Source organism: Aquila chrysaetos, chromosome 5 (assembly GCF_900496995.4).
Source record: "Aquila chrysaetos chrysaetos chromosome 5, bAquChr1.4, whole genome shotgun sequence".
NCBI lineage: Eukaryota > Metazoa > Chordata > Aves > Accipitriformes > Accipitridae > Aquila > Aquila chrysaetos.
The window spans coordinates 42310694-42331124 of NC_044008.1; the positions used below are offsets into that span (position 1 = coordinate 42310694).

The 20431-nt window shown below is 38.3% G+C and overlaps 1 protein-coding gene across 4 annotated transcripts in view; it reads right to left on the bottom strand.

Annotated features, from left to right (window-relative positions):
- TLN2 (talin 2) overlaps positions 1-20431 on the bottom strand; it is a 204148-nt gene that overhangs the window by 90037 nt on the left and 93680 nt on the right. For all 4 annotated transcript variants that reach the window (XM_030013464.2, XM_030013467.2, XM_030013463.2 and 1 more), the window contains exons 8-18: positions 20280-20407; positions 14884-14947; positions 12597-12701; positions 10525-10680; positions 9509-9610; positions 6812-6888; positions 4932-5112; positions 2886-2999; positions 2114-2222; positions 1213-1421; positions 271-369 (exon numbers count right to left, since the gene is read on the bottom strand). In XM_030013464.2, the coding sequence (XP_029869324.1) occupies positions 271-369; positions 1213-1421; positions 2114-2222; positions 2886-2999; positions 4932-5112; positions 6812-6888; positions 9509-9610; positions 10525-10680; positions 12597-12701; positions 14884-14947; positions 20280-20407 (1344 nt within the window). The remainder of the gene's footprint in view (positions 1-270; positions 370-1212; positions 1422-2113; positions 2223-2885; positions 3000-4931; positions 5113-6811; positions 6889-9508; positions 9611-10524; positions 10681-12596; positions 12702-14883; positions 14948-20279; positions 20408-20431) is intronic.

Genomic DNA, 20431 nt, shown 5'->3' on the forward strand with positions numbered 1-20431 from the left:
TTAAACAGAGGGGAGTACAGTGCAAACGGCTCTCCATTAGGCAAAAAAGCATCTATACGATACACAGAATGAAGTAGGGGTTCCTATGAAATCAGCACTCTGTGACTGTGTAATTAAAAAGAATTTCATAATGGATTAACCTCAATTAGCATTGAGAAACTTCAAAATCTAGCATTTTCTAACTGCACTTTGGGAAGCCTGGTTTTATGCAGTCGCCTCCACATTAGAAAGCTGCACAGTTCTGACAGTGACAAGCAACCCCCTCATTACCTGGAACCTTTCATCTGTTTCATTTTCTCCAATTTGTCTCAGTAGCTCCCCACTTGCTTGCCCAATGCTTCCAGCTGCAGTCAAAACTGTCTGTCGAGGCTAGAAAAATATAATGGTGAAACACATTAATTCAAAGAAAATGAGTTTTACTTGAATTTTGTATTTCCTCAAGGAACTTCTGCATTAGCGTGCAATCAATATATGGCTAAAAAAAAAAATTACACAACAGAAATACTTTGGAAAAATCTTTACTTTTCCACATGCACAACTGCACATCCATAATTCAGGGGTTTCATCTAAAGTTCTCCCAGAGAACGTGTAAAGAACTTTGAAGAACTTGAATAGACATTGCTGTAATAACTCCAAGGATAATTAAGGATGGACAGTCAATATGCCAACTGATATGAAACATCAGGAGATTTCATGTTCTTCAAAACATAAATAACTGAAGATAAGAGATGTAAGGCAAACTGGCTGCAGACTCCAACAAGTAACAAACTGATCAATATAGTCTATCCTGGTCAGTACTACTCATTTATGGAAAACTACAACAGAGGGATTAAATTCTCATTTTATATGTCAAAAGTAGACAAAGATAGTAAATAAAAAAAATCATGAGCATCTCTCCACTTCCTATCAAACTGAGTCATAGTACTGTTTGAAATTTGTTTCTAAAAGAGAATACAGTACCCAGATAAATTAACTATTTATTACACAAATCAATTAGCCTCTGCATATAACACAGAACATTCTAATATCAAGGTGCAAGACTTACAAGGCATAAAGACAGAGACGGATGAAGGAATAAGTAGTAGTCAAAAGAACTGCTTGCACAGGGGACTTTGTGGCACTGAGCAGGTAAGGCTTAGAAGCTAACATTTCTCAAAAAAGCCAAAGCCACGCACTTCAAAGAGGGAACTTGTAAAGTTTCCATCTACTCGCCTCTCCTGAAGTAGGTTGCACAGCCTTCAGCAAGTCTGAGACAGCACTGGCCAATGTTCGAGCAGCTTTCAAGAGGTCTTCTCCACTTCCAACTTCATCATCCATGAGAGCAGCAAGCAGTTTCACACCTTTAGACATCTCGGTGAGGTTGGAAGAGATGGTTGTAATTGCACATCCCACAGCAGTGTAATCAGTGTCAACTGGGTCCCCTGTAGAGCAAATGTTTTTTTCATGATCAGAATGCTTTAATGGTTGAAAGGGAAAAAGAAGCAGCTACCACAAGCTACACTCATGAGAGAAAAAAGAGACATTTCAAGATAGCCAAGCAATGCCTATGAAGTAATTTTATTGTCAGTTTAAAATAATTAGACTGCTATATTTTTTCCAATTCCTACATTATTTCTTCTACAAGAATTTATCTTTTAATAGAATTTCTCTTCATTCAATGCAATTTGCTAAGAAGTCCACAGTTTCAGCTATCTTTCAACTTTGAAAGAACCCAAGGTAATACAGTATTGTCCCTTTTAAGCCACTCACAGGTACATCAACCTGTAATTTGCTGAAGAAAGGAACACTCAATAAACACAATCTCTCTCTAACAACTGTCAGATCAATAATGCATTTTTGTAGTAACCTTGCAAACACCCTCTACTTTGCTGAATAAGCAAGCTACATTTTATCTTCATCAATGGTTGTAGCTTCAGTGTAAGGGATAAACTGAAGATACAAAAATCGTGTTGGGAGGGACAGAAAACTTGTTCCGCACATCAATGCACTTAGCTATTGGGGTATTTTGAAGAAAATTTTTCTCCAGCTGCCCCATACTCAGTCCCTATGTTACTTGAATTAGACTGATAAATAACTAGGAGACTGCAAGGAAAGCCTTCCCTTTGAAATTTACCTGCTGTAAGGTTAACAACAGATGCAGTTCCTGCAGTGATAGCATCAACTTGGGAGTGTATTTCGTGTTTTGATTCATCAACCTTGTTCTGAACCCATACTCTTGATGCCTGGAGAGCAGTAATAAAAACAAGAATTAAGGATTGCAGTGAGGTTCTGTAAGAGGAGATACTATATAAATCTCTCGTTCCTTCATGAACCTTTAAAAGTGAAACAGAGGACAACAACCAAGCCTTTAAAGTGAAATATGAAAGCAATCATTTTCTTTTGCTGAATCTTCACTACAGAATTGCTATCACATTTCAACAGCTGCCCTTTTAAGGTAAAGGCCATAAACAGTGCATTCACGAAGGCTAGGCTAAACACTCTTGACTGACAGTCCCCCATAAACAACAGTCTCTTGATCTGTCCTCCTGCCATAACCTGGATCAGGGAAACAGAATCATATTTTGTTCTTATTTTTCAAGTGTCTGGAAGGCAGTCACTCCCACCACAAATATTGCCCATAGTTTGCATTTAATTGTACATAGGCATATGAAACAAATAGGATTCCAGACATGGTTATGCAAGGAAGTCTGCTACATCTAACCTCAGAAGACTGATTAGAGTGAGGTGGAACACTGTACATGAATTCTTTAAAGAGAGCACAAGATTTTTTATCTCTTTTTAAAAGCTTTAGTGATACCCTTTAGATCCAGGGACAATGACTAAACTGATCTGTAAACACCCCAAAGCGTTAAGATCCATTTCTATGAGGGATTAGAGAAACTCACCATGTCCTGCCCTAAAGGTGGCAGGTTATCAACTTCACTGAGGTCAGCTTGTGCCTGTTGAACAGCATGCATACTGGTATTAATAGTCCCCATCAAGGCCTGCTGAGCTGAGGTCTGAAAGGCAAAACAAGGAAATGGCTGTGTGCTAGGTTCCAAATGGCACTTCAGGCAGATGCTACATATGCATGAAGAGACAGTGAGTGACAACAATCCAACAATGACACCAGGCCATTTCAGATAGCTAGCTTTTCCCTGGTGCAGTGGAGAACGGAAAGCTCTCTAACACGCCTCTCACAGTCTTATTCTGCCTCTGTCATTTTATACTCCTCTGTACTTGCATACATTTATAAAATGCTGAACTTTTTTCTGAGATCAAAAAATGCCCAACAGACACACAACGAAACCACCAAGCTGTTACTGACTTGCATTCTAGGAACATGAACATGAAAACTGAAATTGCTTCTAGGATATCATTATTGATTTCCTGGAACAGGACAAACCTGAAACTCAATTGCCATCAATATGCATAAGCTAACAGAAAACTGAAGGGTTTTAGGCAGAGCAGGATGGCTCTCTGTATTGGGTGTCTGTGGCAAGATTTTGGCTGCAGGGGTGGCCTCTGTGAGAAGAGGCCAGGGGCTGCCCCATGCCAGGCACAGCTGGTTCTAGACGGCTCCAACAGACCCACCGCAGGACACAGCTGAGCCCAGCAGCCAAGCTGGTGGCACCTCTGGGAAAACATTGGTAAGAAAGGGCAAAACAACACATGGCAGCGAGGGGAAAAAAAAAAAAATTCAAGAAACTACCCTGCAAACACAAATGTCTGAGAAAGTTGCAGATGAGGTGCTCCAGGCAGCAGAGCGGAGATTCCCCAGCAGCCTGCAGGAGAGACCACAGTGGAGCAGGTATTTCCCTGCAGCCTGTGCAGAGGGCCATGCCAGAGCAGATATCCACCCTGCAAGCCCACAGAGGACCCCACACTGCAGCAGGTGGATATTTCCCTGAAAGAAACTATAGCCTATGGAGAGCCCACGCTGGAGCAGGGTCTTGGCAGAAACAGCAGCCTGTGGAGGACCCACGCTGGAGCATGCTCTCCTGAAAGGAACTGCAGCTCATAGGGGACCCCCACTGGAGCCAGTTTATCCTGAAGGACTGCAGCCCATAGGAAGGACCCATGCTGGAGCTGGGGAAAAGCGTGAGGAGGAAGGAGCAGCAGAGACGGGCTGCCAGTTGACCACTTGGGAGCAGGGAGTAGAATAGTCAGAAGTGAAGGAGTGAGGTTGAGCCTGGGAAAAAAAGGAGGTGGCAGGAAGGTGTTTTAGTTTTTGTCTGTTTCTCACCAACTAACTCTATTTTGATTGACAATAAATTAAATTAGTTTTCCCCAAATTGAGTCTGTTTTTGCCCATGAAGGTAATTAGTGATCTCCCTGTCTTTATCTCAACCTATGTTGCGATAAAGAATTTGTCTTATTCCCCACCCCCCAGCTTGTTGAGGGGCAGGAGTGACAGAGCAGCCGGGCAGGTATTTGGCAAGCAGCCAAGGTCAACCCACTCTGCATACTACACTTCTAGTGGTACGTCATGACCTTAAGCACTGATTATCTTCTCTACAGCCTGTTTAGGGTTTTTGATAGTCTTTTAATTTAAATGAGAAAACTCAGCATCAGTTTTAAGCCTGCTAAAAAATTCTAAATTGGTGGGCTAGTGATAAGCTAAGTGTAAGCCTTTTTCTTAAAATTGCTTACTTTTGCTAGTCTTTTAACCTTTTTTCCTAACCCTTGAATACTAGTTTAACTACTGAGAAGTAAAGAGAAGGCTGGAAGAGCCAGCTTTAAAGAAAATGAGGAAATAAGTAAAAATGTGATACCCTAAATATTTTAGGGATGCTCAAAACTTATATTCAGTAGGACAGCCAGGAAGTCACACTCTATATCCTCCTCCTGCTCTCAGCAATATGTATAACATGCTCTTTCTGATGACTTGCGGCACAGACAAGTTTCAAATGCAAAAAAAGTTTCAAATACAAAACAAGGAGGTTTCTCACAAGCGGGGGCATATGTCCTCTGTGCATCTGACCAACTGTGACTTGTTGCTGCGGAGAAGGCATGATGCCAATGTTGAAAGTCTCTGGGCCACTGGACCCTGAACGCATAACAGCTGGTAGTGCCACAGAGCCATGCTCCACCTTCCCGGTTCGGTTGAACTGCTGCTGCAAGATGGTAGATCTGAAAACAAACAAACAAACAAAAACCAAAAAAAAAACCCAAAACAAAAAAAAAACCCGACAGAGAGAGAACTAGTTAGCTCCTGCAAATCAAGTTCTGCCAGATGTTCTTCCTTTAGGATTTTAAATTGCATTTCATGACATTCAGAGAAGCTGGAAAATTTAAATTTTACGGTTTTTCTTTCTAACCATTTTCTAACATGCTAGAAAAAAATTAATCTGGGGCTTTTGGCAGATTAAATATTAATAGCACTAATGAACAGGCACCAAGGAAAGAAGGCAATGTGCAGGTCTGGTATACATGGTACAATAGCTTTACTCCTGTAACATGCATGACAGACAGAACCGGAACAAGGTTTATGGCATAACAACTGCTTTGTTTCAGTTTTGTCATAGGCTGATCAATAGAAAATAGAAGCATGAACCCTGTGGAGGTGCCTTTTGCAAGCAATCCCTAGATTTGGGATAAAAACTAACATTCATTCTTCCTTCTTTATACACACATGTATACAGAGTACTTGCTAATAATCTGGCAGCCTATCAGATAATGGCCTTGGAGGCAGGATACTTTCAGAATTAATAAAGTTATTGTCATCCACAGTCATGAACCGCTTTGTCAGATATACTGCTCATATTTAAAAATGGTTCAAGCTTTAACAGTTAGAAGCATTGACAGAAGTTCTGGCTCTAACAGCAACACTCTGCTGGGGAAAAAAGTAATTTCAATTGTGAAAAATCTTGTATTCATCTATTACAAGTTTTGGGCTTCTCCGCACAGCACTTCGCTAACAGTATATTCTGGAAGTGATTTGGAAAGGGCGATATCAAAAGAAAGCACATCTGAACATGCGTGATCCGTCAAAAGTTGAAATTTCACAGGCAGCCAGATTAAATATCTAACAAGTCTATCTCCTATAAATCACATGTTTAACAACAAATCAGACTTTCCACATACACACTGCTGACACTGCCATCCTCAGAGTTCCAAGAGGAGACTTGAGTGGCTCATTACAGCTTATAATGTCACAAACCTATTTCTATTCCTTCACTGCAACGAAAGATTTAATATTCCTTTTCAAGACTATGGCCAGCTCTACAGTTATGCTTTTTGCTATATTCAGTTACTCTCCCATCAGAACCCTAGCCTGACCTACTAGTACCAAAACCTTACCTTTACCCATACCACACATCTAATTGGTTTGTCTAAAGTGGTTTGGTGAAATAAGCCAGCTCTGTTCATGACACAGTGTACAATTAAACTGACAGCAGTCAAATTTACTGGAAACCATGGAGCTAGCCAACACAAGCAACTAAAACATTTTAATTCCTAGGTGTTTGCATGAAGATCAAAAATCTAATACATTATTTTCAGCTCTGCATCATTACTCTCCCCCCCCCCCCCCAGCATTTTACTGAATTACAGCTTGAGTTCCTTTGTTCAAGGGTCAAGTTACCTCAAACTGGTACTACTGCTGGTTGCCTTAACCAACAATTTTGCGACAAATACCTGCTCTTCAGTCCTCGAATGAAGTTAGTAGCCTGATGAATTGCCTGGGGATAGTACTTCCTTCTATTGAAATACTCTGTAGAAAATAATTCTTTAACAGTAATAACTATACTATTTCATTTGAAAAAAGCTGCCACAGCCAAAAGATCTCACTCTTAAATAAAGAGCATTTCCTCGTGTTTTATACACTCACTTCTTAGGTGAAACAGATTCTTCCAACATGGTTGATTCCTCATCACCTTCAAGCCCAAATCTATCTTTACTTTGTTTCTGGAGCGGGGGGGAGGAGGGGAAGAAAAAGAAAAAAGTTAAACCATGTGTGTTGCTTTTTGCTTTCTCTCCACCATTTCCTTGCCATTTATCAGAAGCTTAGTCAAATAATTTGCAGAGTCTTGTCCAGTGCTGAACACCATGCATTTTGGTAGTGTGACAACATAACCTCCACCTCAGAAGAGGTGGCCTTCAGCATCTAACAGACCAGGTTCTAAGCCCTGGCAGATTAAGTGCATAAAGGAAAAAAGCCTATTGGTGCCTTTTTTGAACAAAGGTAAAAAGAAAGTGCTGAGATACTGTCTTTTCTCACAGAAAAAAAAAATAATGTTCTGAAGACGAAGTGATATGCAACAACAGCAAATCTGGGCACAGAGAGGACATGTACCATCCCCTTTCCCACTCTCTTCTAACTGAGGAACATCAGACTGACTCAAGTAACTAGACCTCAGCTACAAGACATACTTAGCATCCTGAAATGTTACTACATGGTGCTACCTACCACTATGAAATACATATCCATAGTAAAGATGATAAATTTAATACTGTATCCAAGTTATTTTACCATAGTTACTTCAAACCTCTGGACAGTCTACACATCTGACTTTTTGAGGCAGTTTTTTTATAGTAGTATAAGGGAGGTGAATATACACAAGGGGAAGAAGTCTAAACCACTAGAAACAACAGGAAACTACCATAAAAGTACTGCTTTGTAAAACCAATCTATTTCTACTTGTGACCTAGTGCAAATATACTGTCTGCTTTCCACCTTGTTACATGATTTGTAGTCTGAATATATACATATATATGTATGTATATAAACAGAGGAACATCCACTATGACTTTGGGTACATTTAACAGGAACTCCTCATGCACATCCTTGCACACACACTCCCCGCATTTGTCCAGAGAAGTTCTTACTATTATACTTTGAGTTTATGCATGAACTGAAACTGCCTATTTCTAGTCAAGATTATGCCTTGCTTCCATATTAGTATGAAGTAAAAAAACCCACACCTAGATTAAAAAATGGTAAAAGTTCCTCAAGTTCAGAGTTCCCTGTCAACTGATTAATGACCTACCACTAAAATTGCAGGACAAGAGGGAGTGGGGAGTGTTGCACCAATAATACTTTAGCAGAAAAAACCCACACCACCATTCCACACCAGAGCAAATGAGTTGGAACAGTACAAAACACACCAAGAATTAACATTATGCAACTAAGAGCAATAAACCATACTTTAAGGCATGTATCACAGAGATAACTTAGGTTCAACAATTAGAAACTGCATGCTTCTCATACTCATCATGAAGCGTCATGGGTGTTTTACCACTTAACCTGTTACTAATTCATTCATTTTATAACTGGCTGTGTCAGCAGATTGTAAAGAAGCATTCCTAGGACTGGAAGTGAGTGGAAATACGCACATCTGTATTCCATCAAGACAGAAAGGCTGCTTTCATTTGGCATTAGAAAGCAAAGCTACTTTTGAAGCTTAAGAGCTAGAATCAAGTTTTAAACCATCTACCATCAAACCATAGAAACCTGCAGTTTATTTAACATTTATTAAATCTGAGACTGACAGCCTCAGAGAAAAAAGGCATGTACTGTGATGAATTCTGGCAATCCTCCTCAACCTCTGATTTCATAACACTTCATGTTACATCCTACACTGTTCACATGAACAAAGGCAATAAATTCTCCTGAGCTGCTTAACTTTCTGTCATTTCTTTACTATTAAACTCCATTACAGCAAATAATAATGATGTAGTTTGGCTGAACAAAGTAAAAATTACAAAGGAATTTTACAAAGTAAAAATTTATCAAGGAGCAACCAGTGCTATTTGCAACACCTCACTTTTCTATACACCATACTTACAGTATGACCATTCAGCTCCACGTTTATTGGCAAAACTGGTATTTTTTGCTGTTGCACTTATTTACTAGTGAATATTTTGAATGCTGGATATGAATATCAGCCTCTCCTCTCTCCTGCCAGGCACAGTCCATAAAACCAAGTTTCAAGACAGTCTGGCCTCTTCACAAACACTGATTCTATCCCTCTCTCTGCACAACTGAGATGTAATTCTTTGCTTTACTGATCACAATATTTTTAAAGCAATTTCCAACCCACCCACCCCCCCCCCCCAAAAAACCAACTTTCTCAGTTTTGATACATTATATATAAGAGCTGCTGGACAACAATTGTGTAGCCCTTAATGTAGTTTTAAATGCTGCTTCCAGGGGATCATTTCTTCCCACCTGATTCACCACTTTGGTCCATAGCTTAAAATCCATAGTTGAAGCTTTGGACTCCCCTCTGCATATACACTCATAGTCAGCAGTTCACCTTCCAGACAGAAAAACAAAGCCCAAGCATGCTGTACTGAGCCTGACCCATACTACCACTACAGTTAATAGCCTTGATATTTTCTAGAAGCACTCAAGTTAATGAAAAGAGCTTGTATTAAAGGTAAAAATTATTAACATCCAAACATAAGGTACAACAATGACTTCATGAGAGAAAAAGAGAACTGCAGCTTGCATACATTTGAGCTTTTGCACTGCTGTACAGTGATTTTTACTGCATTTTTACTACATGTCATCTTAATACTATACCTTCTTTAGGATGATATCAATATAACCTGCAATTAATTGAGAGATCTGTTCTCCTTCAGTGGTCTGTACTGAGTAATAGCTTTCCTGATATTCACCAAAATCCTGAAGGAAGAGAGGAAAAAAAGCCAAACCTCTTTAAAAATGGAAGGTAAATAAATGAAGAAACAGTACCAAATATGAGTGAGAGAATTCAAATTTTAAAATTATTTGTATAGACATTTTATTGCATCCAACAGTAAATGAAACTGCTCCAAGATTCTAAACCAGTCTATATAGGGGGTGAGGGAGGAGACGGGAAGGATGCTTTTCACAGCTTAATCACAGACGTTTCATAAATTGAAATGCCAGAGGACCAAGAGATACTTAGTCTGACTTCATCAGACTCAGTCACTGAAGGATGGAGAAAATTCTTTAGAATTTTATTCTAAAGCATAATCACCCATGCAACTGGAAATTAGATGCAAGTGATTAAAGTGAATATAATTTTCCAGCCTCTGCCTCTTGCTCTACCACTTTAAACAACCTTCTCATATACAAAATACTCTTGTTGCAGTAGTCTCTTATGGACCAAATAATTAACAAAACATCACATTCATGAAAGTTCTTTAAATACATAATAATCAAATGTATTAATGACCATCTAGCTTTGTTTATATTCATATCTTGCAAGTCACAAAGTGCATTACGAATGGCATAAAGGCTTAAGCAGGTGTGAATGATGATGTTTTCTTAACTGTTCTAGTGGTTAGGCACAGAACAGATTTAAACAATGTTTTTTGAGAAGATTTAAACAGTACTTTGGGGGAACGGTTCTGTCTAGAAACATCAAAATACAGATCGACCCTAGACACCAATATGGGTCAGTTTATTAGTTTAGGACGCAGTGACTCTATACAATGCTAGAAAATTACAGATAGAACAAGTTACATTAAAGAAACTGTTCTGAGTTTAAGTACATCTTCCTTTCTCCTTGCCACATAGATCCTTCTTCCTCTGAATATATACAAAAAGACTACCAGAGTGAAGCTTTTAGGTGAGGCAGCCCAGCGTTTCACAGTTGTCAGTGGCCATTCCTGCAACACTTCCTTGGTCTTCTCATCCACACGCATCACTGAGTCTTTGGTGACACCCAGCAAACGAGGAACCAACTTGTTTTTGCCTTTCATTTTTTCCTATAACAAGGTGTGAAAGATTGTTTTTCATTCAAATAGAGCTTGCCAGAGGAAAAAGGAAAAGCATGGTGGAATATACTGACGAAGGGAAGCAACTGGCATGCAGATGAGGACAATTTAAAACTCCAGGCTCAGTTTGTCTGGTCTCAGACAGTGATTTTCAAACAATGCATTAATATTAATAAGCTCTGGTCCTTACTTGACCTTTACTATGCAGTTCAAAAGACACTCCCTCTTCTCCCTCCTACAGGAAACAGAAGTATTTTAAGGATTGTGCTAACAAATGTCTGGAAGGTACTTTAAAAAAACCCAAAAACCCCAAAAAAACCAAAAAACCAAGATGGCATTCCTTCTAGACACAAGACTTCCTCTGTAAAACCATATTAGAGAAGCTGAATGGGGAACTGGCATCAGGAGGACTGAGAAGTTAAGGTTGCCCATACCATTTCTCTATAAAATTTCTGGAGAGGTAAAGGAAAGGAAGGCCCACTGGGCCTGACAATTAGGCAAGAACAGCCATCATCTGTCCCATATTTCGGATTTGAAATCTTAGTTATTTTCAATCCATGGGAACATCCTAACCCATGCAAATATCACAAGGAAGGGTGCAGGGTCAATCTGCATGCTGCTAGCTGATGTCTCCTTATTTGTTGGACATTCTGCCTCTTTAGTTTTCCAAGGTTGCAGAGGATAGGCCCAAACTAACGATCTGCTACATAAAATCCATCATAAAATAGAAATGAATTCCCATGTCCCATTGCCCTGAATTTATGTAGGCAGCAAAGAATCAATTCCTATTTGCGTAGTAGGTCATTTGATAGACTTTTTAAAAGACCAATTATTCTTTTCAACAGAAGTTTCATGACATGGTTACTTGATTCAGTTACTGTTTGCTTTAAGCTATGACAAAAAAGCACAAGATACTAATGAAAAATACAAAGATATTTTTACATTTTACCATACAGGTCAGCTACATTGTGTTAACACATCCCCACTGAATTAGCATCTTGTTCTAAATGTGCATGCTTGTTAGTTTTAATATTTTAGTTACTGAAAACTGCACGCCATAACTTTAGTATAGTTTCTAATACACAACTTAGCTCAACAGCTCTGTTAAAGACTTGAGGCTCCATTAATGGTGCCTAACAAGATGTTTTCCCTTAAAGGAAGCAAGGTGACAAGGTAATTCTTTCTAAGCGTACCATATTAATAGTATTATCCTCTGCACATTTTTCATTTTATTTTCATCTTCTCTCTGCTTCACTAGAATTTTTTGATGACTATGTACTTTAGGAAAAGGCAACCTATAGATATTCAGCTATCTACAGAGATTCTGTACTGTAACTGTGGGAACCTAAGAAGGAAAACATTTGCCTAAGTTTAGCCTCCTTTCCATTCTATGTCAGTGGTTACTGAATACTCGGGCACTAATGCTTCAGTTCTGTTTTCACAGCAGAATGTCAGCATCTTGGTACCAAATTGTTTCAACAGCCTTAAGACCATGACCTGTGTTACTGTAAGGATTAAGAGAAATTAATCATGCAGCTGATGAAGTTGTTCTTCAGGTGCAGTTTTTCAGCAATTCACATGATCATTAAACTTGTAAACAGGAACAACTTATGACTTCTTTGTGAATGTTTTTCTGAAGACAGTACTTTGTTGGTAATCAGAAGAAAAAAGAAGAAATGTCAATTTAAAGAAATTAAATCATAACAGACTCAAATTTCTTTCTGGAAGCAGTATGACAAGGATCTAAACTGAAATTATAATCCTGTCCCACGTAGTAACTTACACTTTTTTCCAAATGCTGCTTTCAGACAGAAGGCTGAAAGAATATCTTTGACCTTTGCTTAGTGCAGAATCTGAGGTAATACATAACCAACCATACAATATGGTCCCAGCAAGATCTACAATACCTTAACAAGAAAAAAAGACACTCCGTAGGTCCGCAGGGAACGGGCTAGCTTCACATACTTCACTTTGGCTTCTATTTCAGTCATCTCACCACAGTTTTTGTGCTCCTGTAATGACAGTTCAGTATAACTTAGACAGAAACAGTGCTTTCTGGAAACAAACAAAAAAGGCTATAGCTTTTATCTATTTAAGGATGCTTAGTTGATAACCATTACAATAAAAATACTTGAAAAAATACTTGCTAGAAATGTTAGCAAGACTGTATCCCATAATTCCTCACATAAGAGAACATAAACAACCCGTGCAAATGGAATGCTCCTCTTTGACCATCATCCATTCTGTGTTACCAATCAAGCACACACAAACCACTTCTGAAACAGTTTACAATTCTAGGTATTGCTGCTATTTGGCACCATTAGGTTTCATACAATTAACACCTCTTCGCTCAGGCTTTTTAAAATCATTTAAGAGTCCCAGCACCCCTATTTTTTTCCAGGAACAGACTATTCCTGCTTTGTGCCCAAAACTTCCAATTCACGAGAGCCTCATGTCTTGTAATTGACCATTTCTCATCTGTTATAGGTACTTCCAATGGTCTTTTTTCACCAATTGCACCGTTATCCACATTTTTTTCTATCACATGAACAGAATTCTACAGGTGAGGAAGAAGCAATGATTATTCTAAGTAGTTCATCCAGAAATAATCATCTAGGTGTGTCTTTTAACTCAATTTCTATTTATTATTTAAACAATTTACTCATTAGTAAACTTTATTACCTGTAAGTAATGACAACTACCAATATTATGTATTCAAACTTCCTCTCAGCATCTGCTCTCCTACCCCAGACCGTTCTGCTGAAAATCCTACCCCAATGTCCTGCTATTTAAATCCTGTTTGTGGGAATCCCTATCACACCTCATCTTCCGCTCACATTCTCCTGATCTGCTGGTTGCCACCACTTTCGTGCTGACTGATGGCAGCAGGGGGAGCACCAAGAACATTGGAAACACTTTCCTACTCCAGTTTAAGTCACCATCTCGACAATGTTCCACGGAGGAACTGCAATTGCAGTTGCAACTGCAACTCCAAAAGCCCTTTTGCATCCCAAGGACATAGACTGATCTGTCAAGTTCAGCACAGAGAACACAACCAGGATCCCCAAAGAGCAAGGAGCCCAGAGGTAGTCATTGCAGAGGGAGTATTTGGTGAAAATCACCTGCCAAACCCAAGAATTTTATAACTCGGGGAAACAGCTGATTTTTGTCAAAAAGACAGCTTGCTTATTCTACCTTGCTGTTGTATCTTTGCCCAGTATCAGTGCCCTCACTGATGAACTTCTTGTCCATGCACTGAAGTATGTAGTGATTGAAGCTACTCATGGATCATATCTGACACAGGCAAAAATCCCATGCTATGAATAGCATGATAGTAATACTCAGAAGAAGTGGTGAATGAATCTTTTTTTTTTTTTTTTTTTTTTTTTTTTTCTTTGCTTAAACTGCAACATCACTGCCCCCAGCTAAAGGTATACAGAAAAGTGTTAGACATGCTCATCTACAAGAAAGTACTACAAGCTCCAGGTAGAACAGGCTGAGCTACAGAATTCCTAGACTGGGAGTATAACAGACACAGGAAAGTATGTGACCTGTTCCTGCTCTTCAACTTGTCTCCCAAGCTGAGATCACAGATCATTGATATGTCCTTCCAGAAACCATGTGAGTTGATTTCAGCTGTTGACCTCAGAATTTTTCAACTTATTCTGTATTGCCAAACATGTATTTCAGTAAGCACAGATATTTAGGGCATCTACACTACTCAAACTCTGAGACCACTTCCAACAGTATCAGTACATTTTATACTCAACTGCTTCAGTCTTTTACAACTATGTGATTCCCAGACACATCACTGCACTCCAGTGTTAGCTAGCAGAACTCTTGAAGCTCATGCTTCAATAAAGCATGAAATTAAAACTGGCTTTCCTAAATGTGCTTCTACTTTAGTACAAATACACATCCTTACATTTCAATGCAACTGAAAAAAAGGCCTTAAGAATATCAAATATTCACTCTCTCCCCTTCAACAAAGTACACTGAATAATCATCAGTGAAGAAAAAAGGATCAGGACAATAAATCTGCTGAAGAAAGAAAAGCAAAGCTGTCAGATTCTTTACACTTGATTTTCTGATAGTTATATAATTCACATATATATAGAATATACACCTTTGAAAGCTCATATTTTTCTTACAGAGGAAGTGAAACTATTGTAGGTTTTTCAGCCTCACAATTACCTGAAATATTCTCTTTTCAGCCCCTCTTTGTTTGGTATATTCTTTAGGCAGGAATTCTTTTAGGCTAAAGAAAAAAAAATTCCATAGTTAATGGTGTCTTCCTGACGAGGGATGCTTTCCATGCTCCTTCATTGGCATTAAGTCCCCCAAGCTTCCTAAAATGGGCATAAAATACCTACACAATGAAACAAAACTGGCTAAGCAGGGTGAGAGCAAGAGGATACCTTACATAATCAAGAAAAACACTTTAGTTACATCCCCATGCAATACCTCTTTCATGTTTTGAAAAGTCATCAAAAGTAAATAATAGCTGGGTCACTTTCCATTCCTAAACTATATGTCTCTCAGCAGCTCAGAGGGGTTCACATTTAAATTCAAACATACTCATTGTAATCTGGGGGAAGAAGGGGACATGAAAGCTCAAGCCAGCTCTGTGTTTGAGTTCAGATGCTGCTATTTCTTTCCAGTAGCACTTTGATTTACTGATGTGCAGGACCAAGTTCTTCCTCTGTGTCTTCCAAGAAATGTTAGAGCACTAGTATTTTACTGAAAAACTGCAAAGCCATTTCAGTGGCCACAATACCAGTCACTATCTCAAAAACAAAGTCATAAATAAACAGTCCTAATATCTGTAACACTCAGATACTAAGGGTCTCAGAATACAAAGTAAACTAAGCAAGTTCAGCCTCCATGATAGAGCTTAGTCAGAAAGATCTTTAAACACCTCACCTGTACCTCCTTGCTGTATAATAAAATAAACTCTTTACCTCAACCAAACATCACCCCAACTTGAAGACATATCAACATCATGCTTTAACAAACATCAGTTCTTTTCTGGATTGCACCTTCCCATCTGGAACGCTCTACTCTGATGAAACTATGTCATATATTCAGCAGTTCATTTTCAGCCTGGAGAAGCTTCCACGGTTCAAAAAATTGGTTTCTAAGGATCCCTCCTGCTTTGGAATATTAAGAATCACAGAAAAAGTACGACTGGATAATCTCCTCCTCATTTTGATTTATTCAGTAAGCAAGCACACTATTAACACAGAAAGCTAGAACTACCTACTATCATAGAGAGTTACAAGTTTTGAGAGTGATGGATTTTTTTTAAAGAAGATTGGCAAAAAATTTGCTTGGCTGTTCTGTGGGGGTTTTTTTTGTTTTGTTTGAGGGGATGGGTGTTTGTGGGTTTTTTTGTTTTGTTTAGTGTGCTTTTTTTGTTTTGTTTAGTGTGCTTTTTTTGTTTTGAAACACAAAAGCCTGCCATTGCAGACAACAAAGTAACTCAAAAGACTAAATCAGGATTTTGTCCTTTCTTCAAAAATACTTCTCATTAGTGAAATCATTCATTTTGTTCTTTGCATAAAGCTCAAGCAATATAAATCAAAGTAAGAACAAATTTTCCTTCCAATGCTCCAGTAGTTACATCTCACTAATACATGATAATGAAATCTCTTCTCAAGACTTATTTACACAGACACATCGTGGGGTGGGGAAGGCTAGAGAGGCAAATTAGATAAAGACTATAGATAAAGACTGAATACAGTCCTTATTATCATAAAAAGCTGGTGCCTTTATTCTGATACAACTGGCACTTTTATACAGAATTTCATAGGTTCAAACCAGTTTGGTAAAGTTCACTTCCAAGGCAAATGGAAAAAAAAAAAACCCCAAACCTGAGTTAAACCCAGTTTAATTCTGGAAATAGATTGATATAGAAAAATGATAGTTATTAATGCACTTCCAATTCTCATCTTTTATTAACTAGAGTTAATTTTCTCAGCTATCCGTATGTAGATAACCTATCAAGACCATTACATTTTTAAACAAGTCTACTTACTTTGTTAAGTCATATACACTTTAAGACAACATTGCTGAGCAAACATTATTTGGAGCTTCTTAAGCAGCAAAAGTTAAGGCGACAACTTTGTGCTTTGTCCACTAAGTACCAATTGGTATACTCTTGCACATGTAGCTGGCAATTAGATCAGATGCTTTTGCCTTGTATCACCTTCCATTGTTTTTCTATCAATAGGCAAGTATCACCTCAACTGAAAGGGTGAAATGCTAGTTGTAAACAGACTGAAATTATTTTAATGCTGCCTATAATGAGAATATTTTCTTTATGATGCAACAAACAATAGTTTCACTTTATTTAGCAGCTTGTTTAATGGAGTTAACAAAAACACCTGGATGATATTATCATTTAGCCTTCTGTAATTACACATTATTACAATGGACAATGAACTCAGTTAAAATAACATCTAGCAGCAAGCAGTGTTTATTTAACTTCATTTACTGTGAGTTTGCTCCTACAGTTCTTAAAAATAAATGTACTAGTGCCAACACATATTGGTTGTTTTTCATTAGCATAAAGGTATATCCGGTGTTCTTGAAAAAAGACAGTTCAAGACAGTAAAACAAGCTAGATTAAAGAATTGAGCTTATTGGTCACCAAGCGTGCTTGGAAATAAAAAGCAGAGGTGGGCAGTTTTAGGTGCTCCCTTCCTATCTGCATATGGATAGTACAAGTTCTTTATTAGATATTCTCTCTGCAAATTTAAACACAGTGTACCCTCTGTAGGTGCAATGCAAAACTTCAGCTGTATGAGTAAGGGCACGAAGAAAGACTACTTGCAATTTGATAGTTTAAGAGCTTTCACAATTTACTTTGGCATGAGCTTCAAGGAAATTCCAACAACCAATACCAAAATATTGGCAATAATCTTCAGTTGTGCCAAGAATAATTTATGAATGACAAAAAAGGGTACAAAAGATTTCTCTCTATAAACATATTGCAGACATGGCAAACTCAGCTAAGCTGTTTCAAAACAATGCTATGAAATACTAATACTATTCTGTTACAGGCTGTTTTCTGTATGAGCTGACAGATTCTCCTTAAGGGAATCTGTAGCATGTTCAGGTTTCAGTGGTGACTGAACAGACAGCGCTCCACTGCTGTATTAAGCTACAGCATACAGTTTTCATAAAACACAACTACTTTCATACTTGAAAAGAATCATTGTTCATCCACCAAAGAGTAGGAAATAGTTGGATGAAACCTTAAAAAAACCTCATTCTTTTTCAAGAAGAAAAAAAACCTAAAAAGTTTTTTCTGAAAGGCTGAGAGATGCATTTGCAGGGGGAAAAAAAATTAAAAAAAGAAATCAACATTTATCTACATTATTTATATATATTGTTCATAATGAGTCAGGAGCACTTAGCTTGTTTAGACTCACAAAACAAAAGCATGAGGTTTCACAATAAGGCTGTCATGATGGCTGTGTACAGCCAAAAGCATACAACACTAAATCAAACATGTACACTTGAAATTAGAAGGCAATGACTAGGGACTTATGGTTCTGAAGCAGGCTCCTCTACAGAGGGCAAAAATAGAATTACTTCTAAATCAGAAATCCTTAATTTTATGAAACTGATTAGACACCAGGACAGCAAGCAATTACACTTAGTGACCTGGAAGGCTCGATCCTAATACATTCAAAGCCCATTTAAATGAAAATAAAACAACAGTAGAGAAAATTCCCTGCAGAAGATAACAAAGTTCTAAATTTTGGAAGTCCAGTTCTAAATTGTTTCCACTGGAGTAACATCCTCTTTCTAACATACAGTTCAGTTATTTATACCTTTCATTTCTATTAGGATAAAAAAAAAAAAAAAAAGATAATGCACTTTATATGTGTGATGTATTCTGTGTATTCTGTGATGGACTTCCAACTATCTAGCATTGCATACAAAGTAGAAATATCAGCCACCCAGCAGTTTCAGTCCACTATAAAACATAGTTACTATATGGGAGCTTAATAAAAAAAAAAAAAAAAAAAAAAAAAAAAAAAAGAAAAAAATCTTTACACTGAAAAGACCAAGTAGAACACCTAGAAAAACCTAGAAAAATTTAAGCAACTGAACTCTGCACAGCAGTTTGCAAAAACTGCTGGTTAAGTTTGTGGGGAACTATTGCTTTAAACATTAAAAACAACTATTGCTGGGAACACCTAACTCTTGAAATCATTACTGTGACACAACATTAGCTTGTCAAGGGGTAACACCCTAATGGTTTGCTGCAGGAATACTCTGGAGTGAGTGGAAGGAGAAAGGAAGAATAAGTAGACAATGGACAAATCCCAGAGGAAGATTGTTGCATAACTGGTCACAATTCTAGGGAATAAGAACCAGGAGTACACTGAAGCTATTACACTGGGTCCCCATAATTCTTAGAGACACCAGTAGCTCTATTAGGAAAGGCTCATGGGCCAATCAGTAGCAGACAGACAGAACAAAGAAAAGCTGATTATTAATTAGAACTGAAGGATATTTTTTCACATGGTTTGTTTGGATAACTGAACTGCTACTTTAGGAAAATCTTTCAAAAGTGAAGTGTTTTAAACAACCAATATTGCAGCATTGCATGTTCCAAAGCAAGCCACCACTTTAAAATGATTCCCTGAGATACAGTAAAACCCAGACTCAGGCTCACAAAGGAAGTATAAAAGCCAGCACTAAGCACTCAGCCAGTGGAATGGGACAGAAACCAAGTATACACCCATTGTTTTGTGCATCCCATTAAAGTATCTATGAGCCTCAAATGTAGACAAGGCTTGATGGACTGTACGGTAAATAGCTTGCTTTTACCTTCCCACATTCTTTTCTTCAGACTCTGACCCTCAGTTAATTCTGCTGCAGGCAAACCAATCAGAAAATCAAAATTGGTAGAAAAATGGGACATTTAAATTTCAAACTAAACTTGCCCTGCTGATAGTGGTAAAGTACCGCAATAAAGGTTAAAGGATGGGCCACTCGTAAGCAGGACTCCTGTCCATATCTGAAACGAAGAGCACAATTCTAGATCTCCATTCATACAATACCACGAGAGGGTGAATCTGAACAACTGATTAATGCCACTAAAAAGTTTGAAAAATTTAACTTCTACACACAGCAATATTAACTTTATTCAAATGACAAAGCATCTTTCCATTAGTGTACTTTCCTAGCAAATCAAACATCTGTGATATACACTGATGTATGCTTAATTCACACATGACGTTACTAAACGCAGGCAGAAGTAGGCTTCTAAGGAAGAACAAAATCCCAGTTCTCCCACGTTACCAAGTGGTTGGGGAATCTAGCTGCACACTTAACTGGCACCCTGGGGGGGAGCTGGTGCCCTGTGCTGCCTAATAAGCCACTGCCAAAGGTCCCCTCATCAGTTGCGGTTGCTGATTTGTGCAATAAAGCTCCTTTCACAGGGAGACTGCTACAGAAAACACACCGAATCTGATTACCTCTGCTTGGAGTACTAAAATGCATTTAGTCTGTAACAACTCAACGTTAGTTACACATGAGGTCACCCGAATTTAGAAGTTAGAAGTGTTTACTCTAAAAATCCAGGTTTGTGTTTGTGTTCTACGTGAGGTCCAAACTGGATCTGTGCTTGAAAGCCTCCAAATTCACAGGCCTTCTCAAAGGAGACAGGATGGGAACCATTCAGAATGTCATCACGAGCCTATGAGAGATAAGCAAAGACATG